The sequence below is a fragment of the Pyrgilauda ruficollis genome, unplaced genomic scaffold (assembly GCF_017590135.1).
Source record: "Pyrgilauda ruficollis isolate IOZ18807 unplaced genomic scaffold, ASM1759013v1 scaffold21, whole genome shotgun sequence".
Lineage (NCBI taxonomy): Eukaryota > Metazoa > Chordata > Aves > Passeriformes > Passeridae > Pyrgilauda > Pyrgilauda ruficollis.
The window spans coordinates 10,074,850-10,092,235 of NW_024520318.1; the positions used below are offsets into that span (position 1 = coordinate 10,074,850).

The 17,386-nt window shown below is 43.9% G+C and overlaps 1 protein-coding gene across 6 annotated transcripts in view; it reads left to right on the top strand.

Annotated features, from left to right (window-relative positions):
- Window positions 1-17,386, top strand: part of LOC121353799 (LIM domain containing preferred translocation partner in lipoma) — a 335,201-nt gene that overhangs the window by 133,479 nt on the left and 184,336 nt on the right. For all 6 annotated transcript variants that reach the window (XM_041467937.1, XM_041467935.1, XM_041467938.1 and 3 more), the window contains one exon: window positions 15,362-15,474. In XM_041467937.1, coding sequence (XP_041323871.1) covers window positions 15,362-15,474 — 113 coding nt within the window. The remainder of the gene's footprint in view (window positions 1-15,361; window positions 15,475-17,386) is intronic.

Below are 17,386 nucleotides of genomic sequence, written 5' to 3' on the forward strand. Positions count from 1 at the left end.
GAATCAGCAGGTCATTTTTGTGGCATTTCTTGTCAACTAAACAATAATTCATTAAAAATTTAGTGACTATTTTGCTCTGGAGAGGAAAAAAAGAGAGCTGGCGCCTGCCTTTCAAGTTTCTGTCTTGTTTGGCGATTTTTGTTTTATTTTGGAGATATTTTAATGTTTTATTTTGAAGGAAATCTGGTTGATAAACTAAAAGAAAGCCATCTTATTACAAAAAGCTCCAGTGCTTCTGAGAACATTTAAAACAAGGATGACTAGAAATGACCTTTCCATCCTGAAGCGAACTTTGAGCGTATTCTCCCTTTGGCATTTCTAATGATAGACTTTCCATCTGGTCTTTGCTTAAAAGCTAAGATGCAGCTTGGTTTTTTTCACATAAAACTGTACATACTCTAAAATTAATCCACTTGATCATTTCACTTCAGGGAGAGGAGTGCAGAAACACTGGGAATATTTGCTTGTTTTTGGCAACTCCAGTCCTCCTGAGAGCAGATTCCTTTTGTCCCAAATAAAGTGGATTCTGATTTCAGGGAACCCTGGATTTCCCTCTGCTTAAATTTGGGGAGATTATACCCTCTAGAGGAGATTTTTAATGAAAATTGAAGAGATGTCAGTGGCTCTGGTGGGATCTGAATCAGTGGGGAGGGATTTGTGGTTACTTCAGCTACCCTGGGCAATACTGTAATTTCTAACACTGGGAATTCCCTACTCCCAGTTTCCTGTAGTGATTCCCCAAAGCTGAATGTACAAGAGGGAAATCCTAGCAAAATGAATGCTTCAGGGAAGAATTGGGGATCTCCTGAGAGCTACCACTGCAACCATTTAGCCTCATTTCAGCAGAATCTTTGGGGAAAGTTCATAAACCAATCCTTTTGCTTAGCAAAGCATTCCAGCAAATGCCTAATTTGATACATGCTTTGTGAAGGCCCGTGGGACATAACATTTAAGAATGCACTTGAACTTAAGAGTGTAACTGAGACCCTGCTGCATGCAAGCACGTGCATGCAGGAGGGGGATGTTTCTCTAGATCACATGTTGGAACATCAGACAGCAGATTTAATTTTTTTTTTCTTCCCTGTAATGCTGATTGCCACTGAATGGGTTTCCTCTGTCTTGGGTGGTTTTTTTTTTTTTTTGTTGGTTGGTTTGTTCTTTTTCCTTTTCATCCTTCCATTCAATTAAATGCTATAAAAATACACGTAGGTGGGAGATGACTGGTGAGCCATCCATTCCTCAAACATTTTTTTGGTGGGAACAGCCAAAAGTAAGTTTGTTAGCAAAGTCACATTTCTGTCAGTGCTGCATGTGTGGCATGCATAGAAAACAGATTTTCTGAGCATCAAGGAGGCTGCAGAACAGCAGATGTGCTTTGGGGCTTTTGGCAGGTAGATGCTTTGCTGAGGGTATTGGCATTTTTGCTGCAGGTTCTTCTGGTGACCAGCTTTATTAAAACAATGGGAGGGAGAAAGGATGTCACGGATAATGGGAGAGAACAATTCTGGCACACGTAGCTTCCTCTTCATAAAGCTGTTTTTCCCTTGAGGCAATATATCTTGCGTCTTATGGGAAGGAAATCTTACAATATAAAAGGAAGTCTGAACTGCTTACCAGTGAATTTAGAAGCGTAGCAGTTGGATTCCTTTCATGAAGAGATAATATGGGGCCTGTTCCAGTATATTAGGGAAGCTTTTTTAAGATGCTTCTCCAAAAATAGGAGGACTCTGGGAATCACTTCTTTAAAATAATATTTGTGGGTGGCTTATGTTAATATTCCCGGAACCGTCGGGGATGTGTTCTCAGCGTACTGAAGGTGCTCAGAGAGCAGGAGCAGCAGCAGTTTGGTATCTTTAGCCTGGGCTCAGGGCAGGGGAGGATGGCTTTGTGTTCCTGGGGATGCCTCTGACGTGGGCTGGAGTGGTCCGAGGGCTGTCCTCGCTTCGCCCTCCTGCAACAGCTCCTGAGGGGCTGTTCTGCCTCCAAGAATAGCTGGCACATGGCAGTGCTCTAATTAGGCTTGTTTCCCTGCGCTGGGAATGACGTGCCTGCTGCCAGCTCTGCTGCCCAGAGGATGCCCCTCTCCACAGACAGCTCCCCGTGGTGCATCACGGCAGAGCTGGGTCCATCCAAATGTTTGCAGCGTTTTAGCCTCACCCCAGTGCTCTTCTCTCTTCCCATTCTCCACAGTTAAGACAAAGTCATGGAGAGATTTTGTGCGAGTAGCACAAAAGGTGAAGTGCAGATAACTTCAGCAGGCATAGCCAAGTGAGGGTATTTTATATTTTAGCAAACTAAAAACAGTGAACAAAAAAAAAAAAAGGGAAAAAAGTGTCTAGAATCCTTCCAAAGAAATTCTGCAGAGTACATAATTGAAGGGGATTTTTTTGATAAAGGCTAAATTGTGTATGTGCATGAAAAATTCATCAGGGAATTTAAACCATTTCCAAACCACATAAAACATTAAACATTTCAAGCTCAGGAGTAGCTTGAATATGGCGTGCATCATCTCAAGCTTTAAGCAGTCATCTGATTTTTCTCTTGCAAATGTTAAATATATAGTAAACGAGAGCCAAAGTAGTTTTTATTTGCTTTCTCATGATGACTGTGGAGCCTTGAAAGGTTTTGCTGACTGACCTGACACACACCTTTGTTTACCTCTTTTGGCTAGATGATTTTAGCTGCAGTATTTTGAAGAATGAGGGAATCATATACCAATGCTGCAGTCACAGTGTCCCATTCTGTGCTTGTGATGAGCTCCAGCCTTGGTCTTTTGTATGAGTGTGTCTCAAACTAGCCTTCTAAATCCAATGAAATTAAAGATTTTAATCAATCAAGATGCTAATCACCACGACATGATGTGATATGTATTGCCTGATAAAGATATATGGAGTAAATCTCATAGTCTTGTGAAAGTAGAGAGTCCTATTCTTTAAAAAATCACCAACATCCACATTTAGGTTTTGGCCAGATGGGTTACTGGATTTTAAAGCTAGGTCATGTCTGTATTTTTAAATCTAAAATTTGTCCTTTGTGTAGAAATATAAATAATGGCCAATTTCAGAACATTCTCAAATGCATTCTCAATTGCTTCTTGTTTTCTTGACAGCCCAGGTGCCCGAAAATACCATGTTTTCTTTTAAATGAAATTGTTACTCACTTGAGTGTCTTTCATCAGGGAAATCTGACTGTCATTGTTTAAATCCTCTAGGAATGAGCTTTGCTTTTGCATAAAGCAGTCACCTTGGATGACTGCGTGCAGCAAGTCATGCATTACAAAATTGCAGTGTGAGTTTTCAAAACCTGCTTCTCTTGGGTTTCATGTAAACACCAAAGGAGGGTGTTTCTGCTCTTCTCTAGGAAAACACTCAGGCCATGACTCAAGTTTGGCTCTCTATGGTAAAGATGGTCATAGAATAATATCACAGAATCACCAAATGGTTTGGATTGGAAGGGACCTTAAAGATCATCTCATTCCATCTCCTCTGCCATAGGCAGGGACACTTTCCACTATCCCAGGTTGCTCAAAGCCCCATCCAACCTGGTCTGGAGCACTTCCAGGGAGTCTACAACCTCTCTAGGCAATTTGTGCCAGTGCCTCACCACCCTTACAGTAAAGAATTTCTTCCACATATCCTCTCTTCCAGTTTAAAGCCATTTCCCCTTGTACTACCACTACATGCCCTCGTGAAAAGTCCCTCCCCAGCCTTCCTGTAGGCCCCCTTTAGGGACTGTAAAGTGTTCCTGGCTCTCCCTGGAGCCTTCTCTTCTCCAGGCTCAACAATTAAGCCTGTCTTCATAGGAAGATGTGCCAGCCCTCTGACCATCCTCTAAGAAAACTCTGCACCCTTAAATATCTCTGTGTGCACCCTTGTCAGGGCAGAGAATGTGCTTTCCCCTTGTTACACTGTAAAAACACCACATTGGCAAGCAGCACCATGACCTTCCCATTGCATCCCTTCCCACTTGGGACTGGAAAAAGGCAAAAGGAGTAATTGTAGCCCACAGTGCCAAGGCACTGCTTAGGTCGTGGGGGAGACGCTTGTGTCTTTGCTGTGATTCATGAAGAAGACAGAGATGTTGGCTAGAAAATTCTCAGAGCTGATAAGCACCTCTGAATGACATTGGCTTCATAAAGCCTCAGCACACTGGGCATTTCTGTGCATTAAAATAATTTCCAAGCAATGAACCTTCCTGGTGTCTCTCTGATAATGCACTTGCTGATAATGTCAACTTAGAAGTCATTCTTCCTGCATCATCTTCTGTGTGATGGAGGAAAAGGCCTGCTCTTTCCAGCTCACTGATAAAGGAGTTCTTGTTAGGTGGTGAGATGAACCATCCCCTCTTCTCCTGTACTGCTCAGCACTCTCTCCTTGCCCGTCACTGCTCCAGGCACATGCCTGTGGAAGCACGAGGAGATGTGTATGTGGCAGTGGGTAATCACTGTCCATCACCACTGGCATCAGCAGCCCTCCACGTGTGACAGAGGCTTTTGTCATCAGAGAAGATTTATCCTCTTCTCGTCCTCCCTGAGCACACACTCAAACAATATATCCACTTTAATTGTTTTCTGAGAGGTTATTAATATTGGAGTGGGGATTTAGAATGAAGATCAATCATTAATCTGAAAAGGATAGATTTGCACTCTCCTGTAGCAAAGCTGAAAAATAAATTAGAACAAAAGAAAATTGAGAGAGGTTCCCTACCTAGCCTAATTTAATTTTTTGTTTAACTAAAATTGTCCCAGTAGCAGTTCTGAGGGAAAATCAAACCTCAGACTGAAGATTTCCAAAGACTGGCCTAGAAACTGTAGCAGTGTGTTGCTACAATTTGTTACCATTTTTTCCACAACATTTTATTTTAAGAATAAAGTCTCTGGCTTTTCAAAGAAAACCACAATCTTAGCAGAGGATTTTAATTTTCTTCCGCATTATTCCTTTTAACAATATCCGCAAATATTTCAGTAATTTGTTTTCTGTTGGTTAAATAGAAAACTTTTAATTCAGTCTGGGAGCAATCTCACCCAGGTTTCTCTACAGCAAACAGTGCTTTTGGTGTGGTGTGTTTCATGGCAAGGGCACCCTCTCAGTTGCTCTGGGCTCATGCCAGACCCTAATACTTTTTCTCTGGAAGGGAGGCACCATATGCTGAGCAGAGTTACAGTAAAACTGCTGGTTTTATTGACTGCTCTCTCAGAATGGTCAGAAGGTTAAAATGTGTGCTTGGGTAACTACAGTGTCGTGGCCGTTCCTGCTGGGAATGCAGGATGGGAGCCACGTGCCCCAAAACCAGCACAAGTTCCATGCTGCCACTATTTATTCCTGCTTGTATTCTGGGGATAGGCAGTCTGCCTGGGTCACTCTAGGGAGTGAATTCTGTTATCATCAGTGTCCTGAATGGGAATACTCTCATCCTTGGGAAGTCCTTTTAGTACCTCTGTTATTCACCTCTTCCTTGCTCGTTTTAGGGAGCTCCTGATGGGAAATGCTCTGTCTCCTCTTGTTTTCCCCACCACAGTGCTCAGGGCTCTGACTAGACAGAAGAATGGGGTGGTTCTTGGTAGGAGATTTTGTGGAATATGGAAAAATACATGTAGTTGCTTGTCTAAAAGGTCAGTTTAGTGTGTTTTTTCCCCTAACCAGTTACTTTGTTGAATTACGCAAACGTGTAAATTTAAAAGCATTTCTTGTCACAATGTGGCAATAACTGCAAGTATAAGTGGGTAGAGTAACTTTAGGCTGTTGGAAAATGGTCTTTGGTACAGAAAGCTTTTGAATCAGTGTTTTAGTGTACAATTCATCTCAAAGAAGAGAAAGTCTGCATCATCTTCATTTGTTTTCTTCTCTACTTTCTCTGTTATCAAGAAATACAGTAGAAAGGATATAGAGCACCTTCAGGTAGCACCTCCTACTCAGGGAAGGATACAACCCTCCTTTTTAATTTTCTTTTGATTTTAATCCCAATTTTGTTCCGTGTTCTAGCCAGTTCACATGGGACATTTCTAGTAGGTACCCGCAAAAGGAACCAAACCACCACTACTCCATTTAAATATATATATATATATACACATTTATATGTGGAGCTAGAAATCATAGAATTTTTTAGGTTGGAAAAGATCATCAAAATCATCAAGTCCAGCTATTAACCTAACACTGCCAAGTCCATCACTAAAATTTGGATACGGAGTATTGCTATTTATTTTGAAAAGAATATGATAGAGGTGGATTCTATGTATCTAACATTTAATTTTTTCTTAAATTATCTTCAGGGATTAAGGACGTAATTTGCTATTCAATGTTACACCAGCGATTTAGAAAGCAATTAATTTTATAGCAGAAAGAAAATCTAGATGCTTTTCTGCTCCCGAGTAGCACTGACTAACTGCAGTGGAAGGAAGAAAGCCAGTGCTGTTTGTATGGCTGTAAACAGTGAACTGAGGTACATTTGATGAAGACACATTTTGCTTTCATCTTCCAAGTCTGGATGTTTGTAAGTGTGACATAGGGAGGGGTGGCAAAGAGGATGGGAGGACCCAGAGGATGAGTGACCCAGTTTGAAAACTAGTCCATGGGGATTTGTTTGATCAGCTCATCTGAGCACTGCGCTTGCCTTTCCCGCTTGGTGGTTTTGCTCCAGGCTCTCAAACCAGGAGCAGAAGACTCAGTGAAGAGAACATCTTGAAGGGAGGTTGACCCCCTCCTCCAGGAATGGTCTGCTTATGGCAGTGGGTTTTGTTGTCCCTCTCCTTTGCATGCTGGGTAAAGAGAATGGATCCAGTCCTTCCAGATGTTCTGCAGCACAGGCCACTGCTGACTCTGAGGCTCAAGCCAAGGCTGCAGCACATGGGTTTCCTCTGTCTGCTCAGATTACAACTCGCCCCCAAAATGGGAAAACAATACAAAAACAGGCATAGGCAAAGATAAATCCAGCATTGCTTAAAACTGCTGGCTGCAGCTTCCAAATCTTGAGGAAGTCCCTTGGCAGTGAAGAGCTCTGAAAGATGGTTTTTTGGGATCTGTGCAGTGTTTTGTATTTCATCACTAGAGACAGAGGGGGTTGAAGATAAGAAAGGTTGTGTCTTAAGGACATGGTCCCCATCTTCCCTGTCTGCTGCCTCAGGGGAGAAGGCTGACCAAATAAACAGACTCACTTTCACTGTGCTTTGCAGCAGCAGCCAGGGAAAATGAGGTCCTAATCCAGTAGCATAGTTCATTTTTTTCAACTCTTCACAACAGCCCTCTAATAAATTAATGCGTATGTCAACTCTTGTCAGAAGCTCTTAGCAATGAACAAATGAGTTCAACACCATAATCTAATAAACAAATAGATAACCTGTTCCAGTTTGTTCTAAGTGAGGTGATGATTCCCTTGTTGAGTTGTTTCATGGACCCTTCACTCTCAGAGGGGAAGGATGGTATGTGGGAGTGCAGCCCATTTCCTCTCCAGGACAGGGTTTTCTCTTCTGACTTCAGTGCCCTGATTTTCACTTGTTTACATGGAAATCTCTCTTCTATTTTCTGTCATTAAAAAAAAAAAAAATCATTCAGAATTACTTTCGTCCCTGTTATTGGATCTGAGCAGCTGCAGCTGACAGTGAGATCTCATTGTACTAGTTGCTGCACAAGTAAGATGAAATCATGCTCACTTCTACAAATAAACATTGCAGAGCAGGCAAAGTAAAAGCTTTTCATGCTGGTGGACAGAGACACAGTGGGGTTAAGTGACATCCCCCATGCCCTAAAAGAAGTCTATGTCAGGGAAGAGTGCTTAGGGCTTTTTGTTAAATCTAACAGTTCTTCTTCCGCCTTCTATTTTAGCAGAGATTTTTATTGAAGTTTTAAGGTTCCATGGACTGTTTCTTGCATCGGTTCAATTTTAGTCCTTTGTTAAGCTTTAGTAAAGGACTGTTGTGTTTTCCATGAGTCACATCTATGGCAGAAAGGTTGGTGTGGGGCATTAGATGGCGTGCTCGCCCCCACAATTATATGGAAAAATAAGGTAAAGATTAAAATGCAGCCTTCTGTCAGTGGCTTTGTGCTTTGTGTGTTGTAAACCTGATGTGTAGGAAGCTCTGCTGATGTGCGTGTGGGAGGACAATCCAGCGCAGGTTGTACCTGCCTGCTCCTCCCTGCCACCACTGGGGCTGCAGGAGCATTGGCTGGGATTTGCTAGGAAGGATAGCGCTTGGTGTCTACAGCCACCAACTGAACGGAAACAGTCTTATCAAAAAAACCCATTGTTTTCACAATGAGGGGCATCCAATGTGGTGAAGCAGCTGAGATTTTGCATAATTTGGGGAACTGAATCCTTATCTCCTGCCCTCGTGCTAATTACTGCCTTTGGGGTGTTTTGAGAGGGAGGTCATCAGTTCTGAGTAAAGGGGGTGGACTGGATTTCCCTCATTGGTGACCAGAGCTGGAGTAAAAGCTCTGTGTACAGGACACTAAAGGCAGGATCTGTTTGTACTAAATTAAGTTGCTCATTAAAAGCTGCATCAGTTGCAGTGAGCATGACATAGTGTGCCAGTGCTGCTGCTTTTAACAATCATAAAGTTGTGGGCACAAACTTGCAAGGGGTCCAGTCCCACTGGCTATGCCTGAGTGGTGGTAAAACCCAGTTACCTCTTGAGAGGGAGTAAAAAATGGCTTTTGAACTGCTGCCTCAGCTCAGACCCAGATGTCAAAGCAGCCAGTGCTGGATCTCCCCACTGGCACTCTCCCACATGGCTCCTCTGTCCCCACCAGAGTCTCATCTGCTTCTCCTGAAAGCTTTAGTACCTTATTCTGGCTCTAGTAACACTGGAAGAAGTCCAGAGTGATTCCAGCAGAGCTATTTTGGATTTGCATTTGCAGGAGGAATTGTACCTAGAGGTTCTAAGTTAATCGCACGGTCATTTTTCCTCTGTATATTTAACAACTGAGATTAATTAACATTTCAAAGTTTCACGGGCTGCTTCTTGCATTATCTTAGCCAGCTGTGGTGAAAGGCAGTGTGGCAAGAGGGTGGTAGTCTGACTGGAGTTGTGCAGATAGGAAAATTGCTGGGAATTGTTTCCAGTGAATCCCAGGGGTTTAAATAGTTGGATGGCAGGGTGAAGGTGGAGGTGAGCATGAGTAGGCTGCCATGGTACACATTTCCTATTGACTTTCCATGTAGTAAACAAAATTACCAGATGATTGTTGGCATGTGGTGGGTTTGGTTTTTTTTTTTTTAATTTAAAGAGAATATTTTAAGCAGGACTGCGATGCATAGTCCTGAACTGTAGGGGACTAATGTTCCTGTTCTCCAGCTGGGAGAAACTAATTCAACATCTTGTGTTGTAAACACTCACTCATTTTAACTGATTACACCTCCAATGTTCCTCAAATCACTAAAATTACTAATTGCTATTCCTTACACATCAGAGAGTGAATCCTGAATAATTAACCCCAAATAAAATTAGATGAATTGGCCCTTTTAATTAGAATCCCTGCTGCTGTTTGTTCTGAGCTTCCTTTTCTTACTGTTAAGAGACTTTTAGAATGATTAAAACTGTTTAAGACTTAAACAGCCAGTGACCTTTTAATACAATGTAAATCCATAAAAGCAATATTTCAGCTAGCAGGTGGTGGAGTAAATTTTCAGTGCAACTACCTGACAGACTCAGTATTCCTTTTTTAAATGCTGAGGATGAAATTAGCCAGTGTGGGTTTTTTTCTTCCTCATGCTTATTAATACAGTAGCTGATTAGCACAAGTAGTTCAAATGGTAGGATTAGTGATTGGTAAGAGTGGTAATTTAAACAGTGCTTTGGGTTGTTGGAGCTGCTTTATTTTAGGAATCACAGGCCAATGTGGTATATTTAGGTGGATTGTGGAGCTGGTGTGTCATCATGCAACAGTTTCCCCTGCACTGACGTGGTGTCAGTGACTCCTCACAACATGGCTGGGGCCAAAACTTGATTTTAATTGTGTGTTTTCCGTGCCTAGTGATGTGTGTTAAGTACAGATGCTACAGGAAAATGTTCACTTTGGGAAACTTAGTAAGGTGTTCACACCTAGGAGGCACCAGGTCACATCTAGCTGATGTTTTCCATAAAAATCCTGTGGTGTCACTTTGCAGTAGGAAGTTTCCCAGACCACGTAGTAATGCTGGGATATTCTGCAGGCTCCTGCAGTGGTCACTGCGGATTACAGGTTCATGATAGCCTCCATCAACAGGGTTTTAGCCTAGTGCTCAATGAATTAGGGTTCAGGTGTAAATCTGAATTGTTTCAATGTCAAAAGCTTTGGCTTTGTGCATAGAAGGTAAATACTTGACTGAGCAGTCTGCTCAGTGCAGGCTCCTGCAGTGGTCACTGCGGATTACAGGTTCATGATAGCCTCCATCAACAGGGTTTTAGCCTAGTGCTCAATGAATTAGGGTTCAGGTGTAAATCTGAATTGTTTCAATGTCAAAAGCTTTGACTTTGTGCAGTAGAAGGTAAATACTTGACTGAGCAGTGCCTCAGTCTGCTCAGTACTTTGCCAAATGGAGTCTGGATCAGAAAGAAACACATCAGTGGGGGTTCACTCCATCACTATGCTTAGTCTGGTCTCTGAGTCAGGGCTGAACTGTGTTTCTCAGGTGATTCAAACTGATTCTGAACCAGAATAAGTTCAGAATCAGAAATTATCAAGATTATAATCAGAAAGGGTTGTTTTTGCTTGGAAGGAGAAAATTGAAATCTGCATCTGACATATGTCATCCTCAGATGTCAGCCAGAGATTTGGAAAGATCAGTGTAAGCCCAGTTTTTATGTTTAATAGGTTTCATTAACTTATGTTTCAGTAAAAATTATGGTGTTTTGCTTTTTCATGTTTCTCTGTGCTTTTCCCCCGAAGAGTCTCTTTTACTGAACATGTGAGCCCTTCTTCAAGTCTAGAAGTTTCAAAGCCACAAATCTTTATATCTAAACAACTGTGTCTGTCAAGGGGGGAGGCAGTTACTGTGCTACAGTTCATTTGTTGGCTGGCAGATATATCTCCTGAAAACAAAGACTTGAGACATGAGCCTGATCCAGCAAAAAATGAAGTGCACTTAAAATTTTAAAGGTTAGCCTGTAAGTGAGAATGGTGTTTGCTTCATGAGACATGATGTTTTTCTTAGCTTGTACTTGTACCCAGAAGGCATCAGGCAGCCAGTGGCAAAAATTTTGTGAGTTTCTATTCACCCTGACGGGTTTGTACTGATGTAGGTGTCTGTTAGGCTTTGAACAATTTTATATTTGTGTACTTAAAAGTGTAATAGTGAAATATTTAAAGCTGCTTTCAATGTGTGAGGGGGGAAATTTTGAGGCAGAGAGGGGTAAAACCTTGCAAGTGCATCTACAATGGCACAGATTTGATCGAAGCCAGAAGCCAGGCCAGGGAGACATCACTTCTGCCAGGGCTCTGCTATTGCTTCCCAACATAACCATGATGGACTCACCTCATTTCTGCCTAATTACCTGTATTTACAACATACAAGTTTTCTGTTGCTCAGGGTGGGCCCGAGGATGAGGTTTTTATTACGGGGCTGGCAGTCTGTTCCTGCTGGCTGCAGCGGGTGATGCGGTGGTGCAGGAGCTGCACGGGTGCTGAGGGAAGAGCTCAGGGCTGTGGTTTCACAGCACATTGTGCTGCTGTACCTGAAATAACCGAGCTGGGCATGTGTCTCACTGCACAGCTTCTTTGTAGGTTGACTCATGGTCTTCACAGCTGTATGAAGGGGGAAAGAGTAGCTGGTGCAGCAAGGACTGTTTATTTTCTCTCTTAAAAATATGGTAACAGGTAGAGATTTCTCATTGTAAGAGCTGAAGGGAGGCTGTGTCTTGGTGTGATTTCCTACCTCCATGGAGAAGTAGGAATGACCTTCCAATGGCAAGTCTCTTCACCTACCTTGAAGTACAAATTGCTTTCTGGAGGTGCCTTGATACCTCTCTGTTGACAGAACTCAGTGCAGTCATTCTCATAATCTGAAATACATCCAAGTGTTCAGGTTGATGTCAGATGAAAGTCAACCAAAATGCTGGTCTTGGTGCTGAACAATAATCAATATTAATGAGTCTTTTCCCCATCTTGTCCCTTATTCACAGAGGGACAACCTGGTTAAATCAGTAGGAGAAGGTGAGTGCTCAGGGTGGAGTGTGTTCTCCACCAGCCCATGGTTAACTGGCGACCCCAGAGCCCCATTCTGCTGGGGCTGCTGGTGCATCCGTGCAGACCAGGGACAGTCCCTTGCCCAGATGGCTCCCACCTCGCTCTGTGACACTGGAGGTGGTCAGCAGTGGGGACAGTGATGTGCTTTGCCTGGACATGGACTTTCCTGCCTCCTCCCATGGCTTGCCCAGCTCTAAGTAAGTGAAATCTGACTTGCAAAGCTCTGGAGGTGAGAGAAGACCCCAGAGGTGCTCTGTAGGGACACTGTGCCTGAAGGGAGTGTCAGCTGGCTTTCAGGTTCTTTTCCTCTTTTGCTCCCTCAAACCTAGACATGATTCTTCCCCAAATAATCTAGAATCATGTGCTGCTGAGGACACGGATTTTGGTCTTTGTATGCTTCCTTCTCTGCCAGAGGGAGAATTCCAGCAATGCCAATAATAATAATAATGCAGAGACAACTTTCCCTTCTGCATCCAAGGGAATATTCTCCCGTGAGTGCAGTGGGAACAGCACTGGGTCCTGTGGCTGTGTGTGGGAAAGAGGAAGGCGCAGTGGCAGAATAAATAACTAAAGCTGTGAAGGAGAAAGGTCCATCTGTTCACAGAGGACCAGGAAAAGGCCAAACATCTGCAAGGTCCCTCCAGTTCATCAGGCATCTGCTCTCTGATTTCCAGTCTAAAAACCTTCCCACTTGTGGGGAGAGTGGAGCCAGCAGCTTATCTAACACAGGATGGAGTCAGCAGAGCTGGGCTGGGGATGTGGTAGAGCCAGCTGTCTCCTACTGCAAAGTGTTTTCTTCCAAACTCTAGGAGAGAGCTCTTGTCCTTTGCTCCTTTTCTGAAAAATCTTGCCAATGTTTTTTCTGGTTTTTTTTCAAGAGGAGTGGGTCTTCCAAAGGGGCAAAAATGGTATTTTGTTTATGTTTGTTCTAACAGTCATTGTTAGATGCAGACTTCTGATTATGCAGAAAATCTGCCCCTTTCCCTGTCTCATCTCCTCCAGCACATTCTCTGCCTTGATTTTCCTTAGGTGTTTTGAAGGACTGTAATAAAGCAAGAGTGTCTGACTAATGTGCTGTGCAGGGAGATCAGTCTTTGGCATCGGAGCCAGGACTGACTGAGAAACATCATCTAAAGTATAATCTTGAGAAGTCTGTGTTTGCTGGAGTTGAATTTGTTTGCAAATTGTGTTGGCTTGTTGGAGGGTCATTTACAGAGCAAAGGAGAAAAGTTTAAGAAGCACTCAAATATCCCATCATTTTTTAGAACTAACCCCTTAGATATTATTTAGAGATTTTCAAAATCTCTCTACTTTTCTTTTTATTTTGTATTGTATTTCACATTATTTGAAATAAAAGATTGGATTAATTATAGGGCGATGAGGAGGATACTGCAGATATTATTGGACATAATTTTTAAAAAAATCAATCCTGGATTCTATAATAGCATGAGCCAGTGGGATTTTATGTATTGGAGCAACATGATTGTCTTAAATTAGTTTTCAGTGTGTTGTTTTTGAGCTGTCTTTGAGCATCTGTATTTAGGACAATACTTTCTTAGGGATTCAGAAGGGGGTTTTTGAGTCCCATCTGTGCTCATTTTGGGGAAAATGGGAAGAAATTACTTTCCTGGTAAATAACATCTCTGAAAGTCCTAGGGGAAGTTTGTGTCTTTCAGAGAGTGATTTGAAATAGAAGAGAAAAACTTTCAAGGGCTGCAGACCCATCTGCTTCCCATGGAAGAGAGCATGAAAGTGTTGTGCTGGCAGTGCTTCCCAGCTGGTGCCTGTGCCTGGTCTGGGCTGAGCCTAGGGCTTTAAACCTGGGTATAGGTGGCCCAGAAGTCTGCAGGTCACTGGGGTGTGGCACAGCACCTTCCTGAGTGGTTTGGAGCCTGCTCCTTGGCATTTAGGGGTGGTCCTGAGGGGCTCTGGCCTGAACGCAGTGTGATGCTGCATGGAGATCTGGAGGGTCAAGTAGGGAGCTCATATTTCCTTCCAAAAGCAACAGTTCCTATATATGTGAGATATCACACTTTTATTAATCTGAAACCTTCCATCCCAGATGCTGCACACACAAGAGCCAACAGCAAACAGTTCTACTTGCAGCATCAATCTTCATAAGAAGAAATAAAATCATACCAAAGTGGTCCAAATTGCAAGCAGCTGCCTTCCCTGGAGATAAATCCAGTGCAAATGGCAAATGCTATTTTTTTCCACCATTAGGAGGTGCTTTCAGAGCTCGGTGTCCTGCTGCCTGCAGCCTGTGCTGCTTTGTCCTTGTTTTCTTTCTCCTTTGGGGTCCCACATTCCATGAAATTTTCAAGGAGAATTTCTTTCTGCTCCCACCTCCCATCTCTACGCTAAGCTGGATGGCTTCACAGCCAGTATTTGCTGTTTTGTCTGCCCATCAGCACTTCTGGAAGATTAACATGAGCAAGTTGTGTTCTAGAAATTTTGTACATCAACCCCCTTGTAAAAATCCAGAGTTAGGAGAGGTGGATTCATGTGTGCTTGCACCTGGCCCGTCATGTGGCTGTTGTCACTGAGAAGAGCCTGTGATCTTCCCAGTGAAGAAGAGCCTGTGATCTTCTTTACATGGAACTATGAAGTCCCTATAGGAAGAGGAAGATGCAAAGAGTGTGTCTGCCTGCCAGCAGCAGGGATGCAGGAGATGGGCTGGCCTCTGGCAGGGATGCAGGAGATGGGCTGGCCTGGATTCTGGGCTGCAGCTCCAGCCTTCCGTGTGCCTTCTGCTGCTTTTGGACAGCACCTGATGCTGTCTTTATAGGGGTCAAGAGGAGCTAGTGTAGTTTAGCAGAAGAGGGAAGTGAATTGCATGGGATCCATTGCAAGGTTAGACACAGAGTGTTCATTAGTGCAAGTTTTGTGGTTGCCTGTGGTAGTTTGAGATGCGACTTGGATCTGTGGAGCTGCTTGTTGGTGCCTTCAGGCTTTGTGGCACATCACCTTTTGCTGTGGAATCTGAGCACCCCTAAGCCATTTGCCAGTGTTACTGAGCTGTGTAGCCATTTCCTGAAGCAGTGAGGGGTGAAGCTGAGCATTTAATGGTCAAATAATGTGTTATGTCCTGTGCCACAAAACCAATGGGCAGAGCTAAGAGTATTGTGGAGTTCCTCCTGATTATCCACGTCATGATCTGGGGAAATGCTGCTGAGTTTAAATTCTCCCATTCTCTCTCCTAGGGGACTTTCTTCCTCCCCCACCCCCTCCTGTGGATGACCTTGGGAACATCACATCATCACAAGGTGCCTTTCCTCCCCCACCCCCTCTGGATGATGTTACTTACAATGTACAGGTAAGAAGACAAGATTTTTATCATTTGTGCAGAACTGATCCAGAAATTGCGGAAATGAATGAATGATAATAAAATGAGGCGGCAAAGTTCTGGTTAAAAATCATGGGTCAGGAATAATGAAGTCAGCTTTAGCAAGCTGTGTTTCCCAAGCAGGGAGTATTTCCATTGAAAACTTGCTGGGCTATTAAAGGATTTTTCCCATCCGGCTTGAATTAGAAGACTAATTGCCTTATGTCGTTGTGATGGCGGATGGGAGTGGAACCTTCCCAGAATGAATTGTTTTCTGGAATGGCCAACTCCTTCCATGGACTGTGGAGAGACTTTAGGGCAGTAATCTGATCCTGAAAGTACTTTGTTTAGATGCCTAAAATTAAGTGGAGCAAATAAGCCCTGGCCCAGGCTCCAGTGATGTAATTGAGACCCTTTTCACCCTCTTTTTGCTGGCTTGGATCTTCTAGATTGGCCACCTGGATGAAAATGCAACTTCTAAGATGCATCAGGTGATACTGGCATGTCCAAAGTGAATATGGACAGACCTTGAGCACTTTGCAAGATATGAACATTTTTGTGCAGGTATTGCAGGTTTGCCTGGAGTGCCAGGTTTATGTTTGCTCAGGCACATTCTGGAGAAATGCATTCAGACTTCTGGGACAAGGCAGTCAAGGTGATCAAGGAGTGAGGAGCTGATCTTCCCAGTGGAAACCAGAAGAGTTTGTCTTGTTAGCTGAGCAAAAGGGAGGCTGAGGATCAATCTGGTTGCAAATTTGAAATACGCTTGGGGAATAAGCCTGTATTTCAGCTCTGTGTGGGTGTTGGTGCAGGAGCAGAAGAGGCTGAGCTTGCCAGAAGTAACTCCGTGCTGGTGTTTAGAAATTTTCTAAGCTCTGGGGCTCCAAAGATCTGGAAGAGCCTTCTGTCAGAAGTAGTGAGAACAAAGAGAGCATGGTCTAGGTTTGAGGCTGTTGAGAGTCGTGTAACCACATATCCACAGACATGGGGCTGCCCTTGATGGCCCTGGAAGATTGTGGCAGTCCTGTATCCCTTGGTGGGTTTGAACATGAGAGTAGGCCAGCAGGCAGGCATTAAACAGGATTCAAAGGACTTGACTTAGTTTCTGACCCTCTCACCAACTCTAGACTCACTTTGTGTGCTTTGTGCCTTGGGAAAAACGAAACATTCCCCTCCCTCCTGGGCTTACTGGGATCTCTTGCCCATGGCAAGGTGTTCAGATGCTATGGCAAAACCTCAGCCTTTCCTGCAATGGGCTCAGTGCTGGAAGCAGCCTTTGAGCAGGAAGGAGTTAATGGCGATTGTGTTCTCCCTTGCCAGGAAAGGCTACAGCAGTCAGGGACACTGCCAAGTGCAGAGCATGGCTTTTCCCAGCCTTGGGGGAATGAAGTAATTCCCCAGCAAGTGTTCTTTTATCTCTCTGAGAAGAGTGGCCCCTGTGGGAGCAGGGGAGCTTCCAGAGTGCCCTGGGAAGCCGTGGAGCAGCAGGCTTCTGGCAGAGGCAGGGCACTGCCTGCATGGTGCCTGCACAGCAGCCTGGGTAGCAGGAAGGTGCCCCACAGGATTCCTCAGGGTCAGGCTTCCCTCTTCCCAGGTCACCCAAGGAGAGGGCCTTGTGTGTTTATTGAAAGGAGCTCGCTCCTGCCATGGCTCCAAAAGTGTCCCTGAGCCACTCGAGGCTGTCACAGGGATGTGCCCCTTGGCAGAGCCACTCAGCAGGACAGCTCTTCCCTCTGAACTCATGGAATTGCTATTTGTCACACCCTTTCTCTCCAGCTTTGGGAAACTGGGACTGGAGCTGTGTTCAGTGTTGGGTTTTAGCAAGAGCTTGGTTAGAGCAGGATTCCTTTGCATGGTATCCTGCTCAGAGAAAGTGAGCCTAGCAGTTGTACCTGAGCAGTCC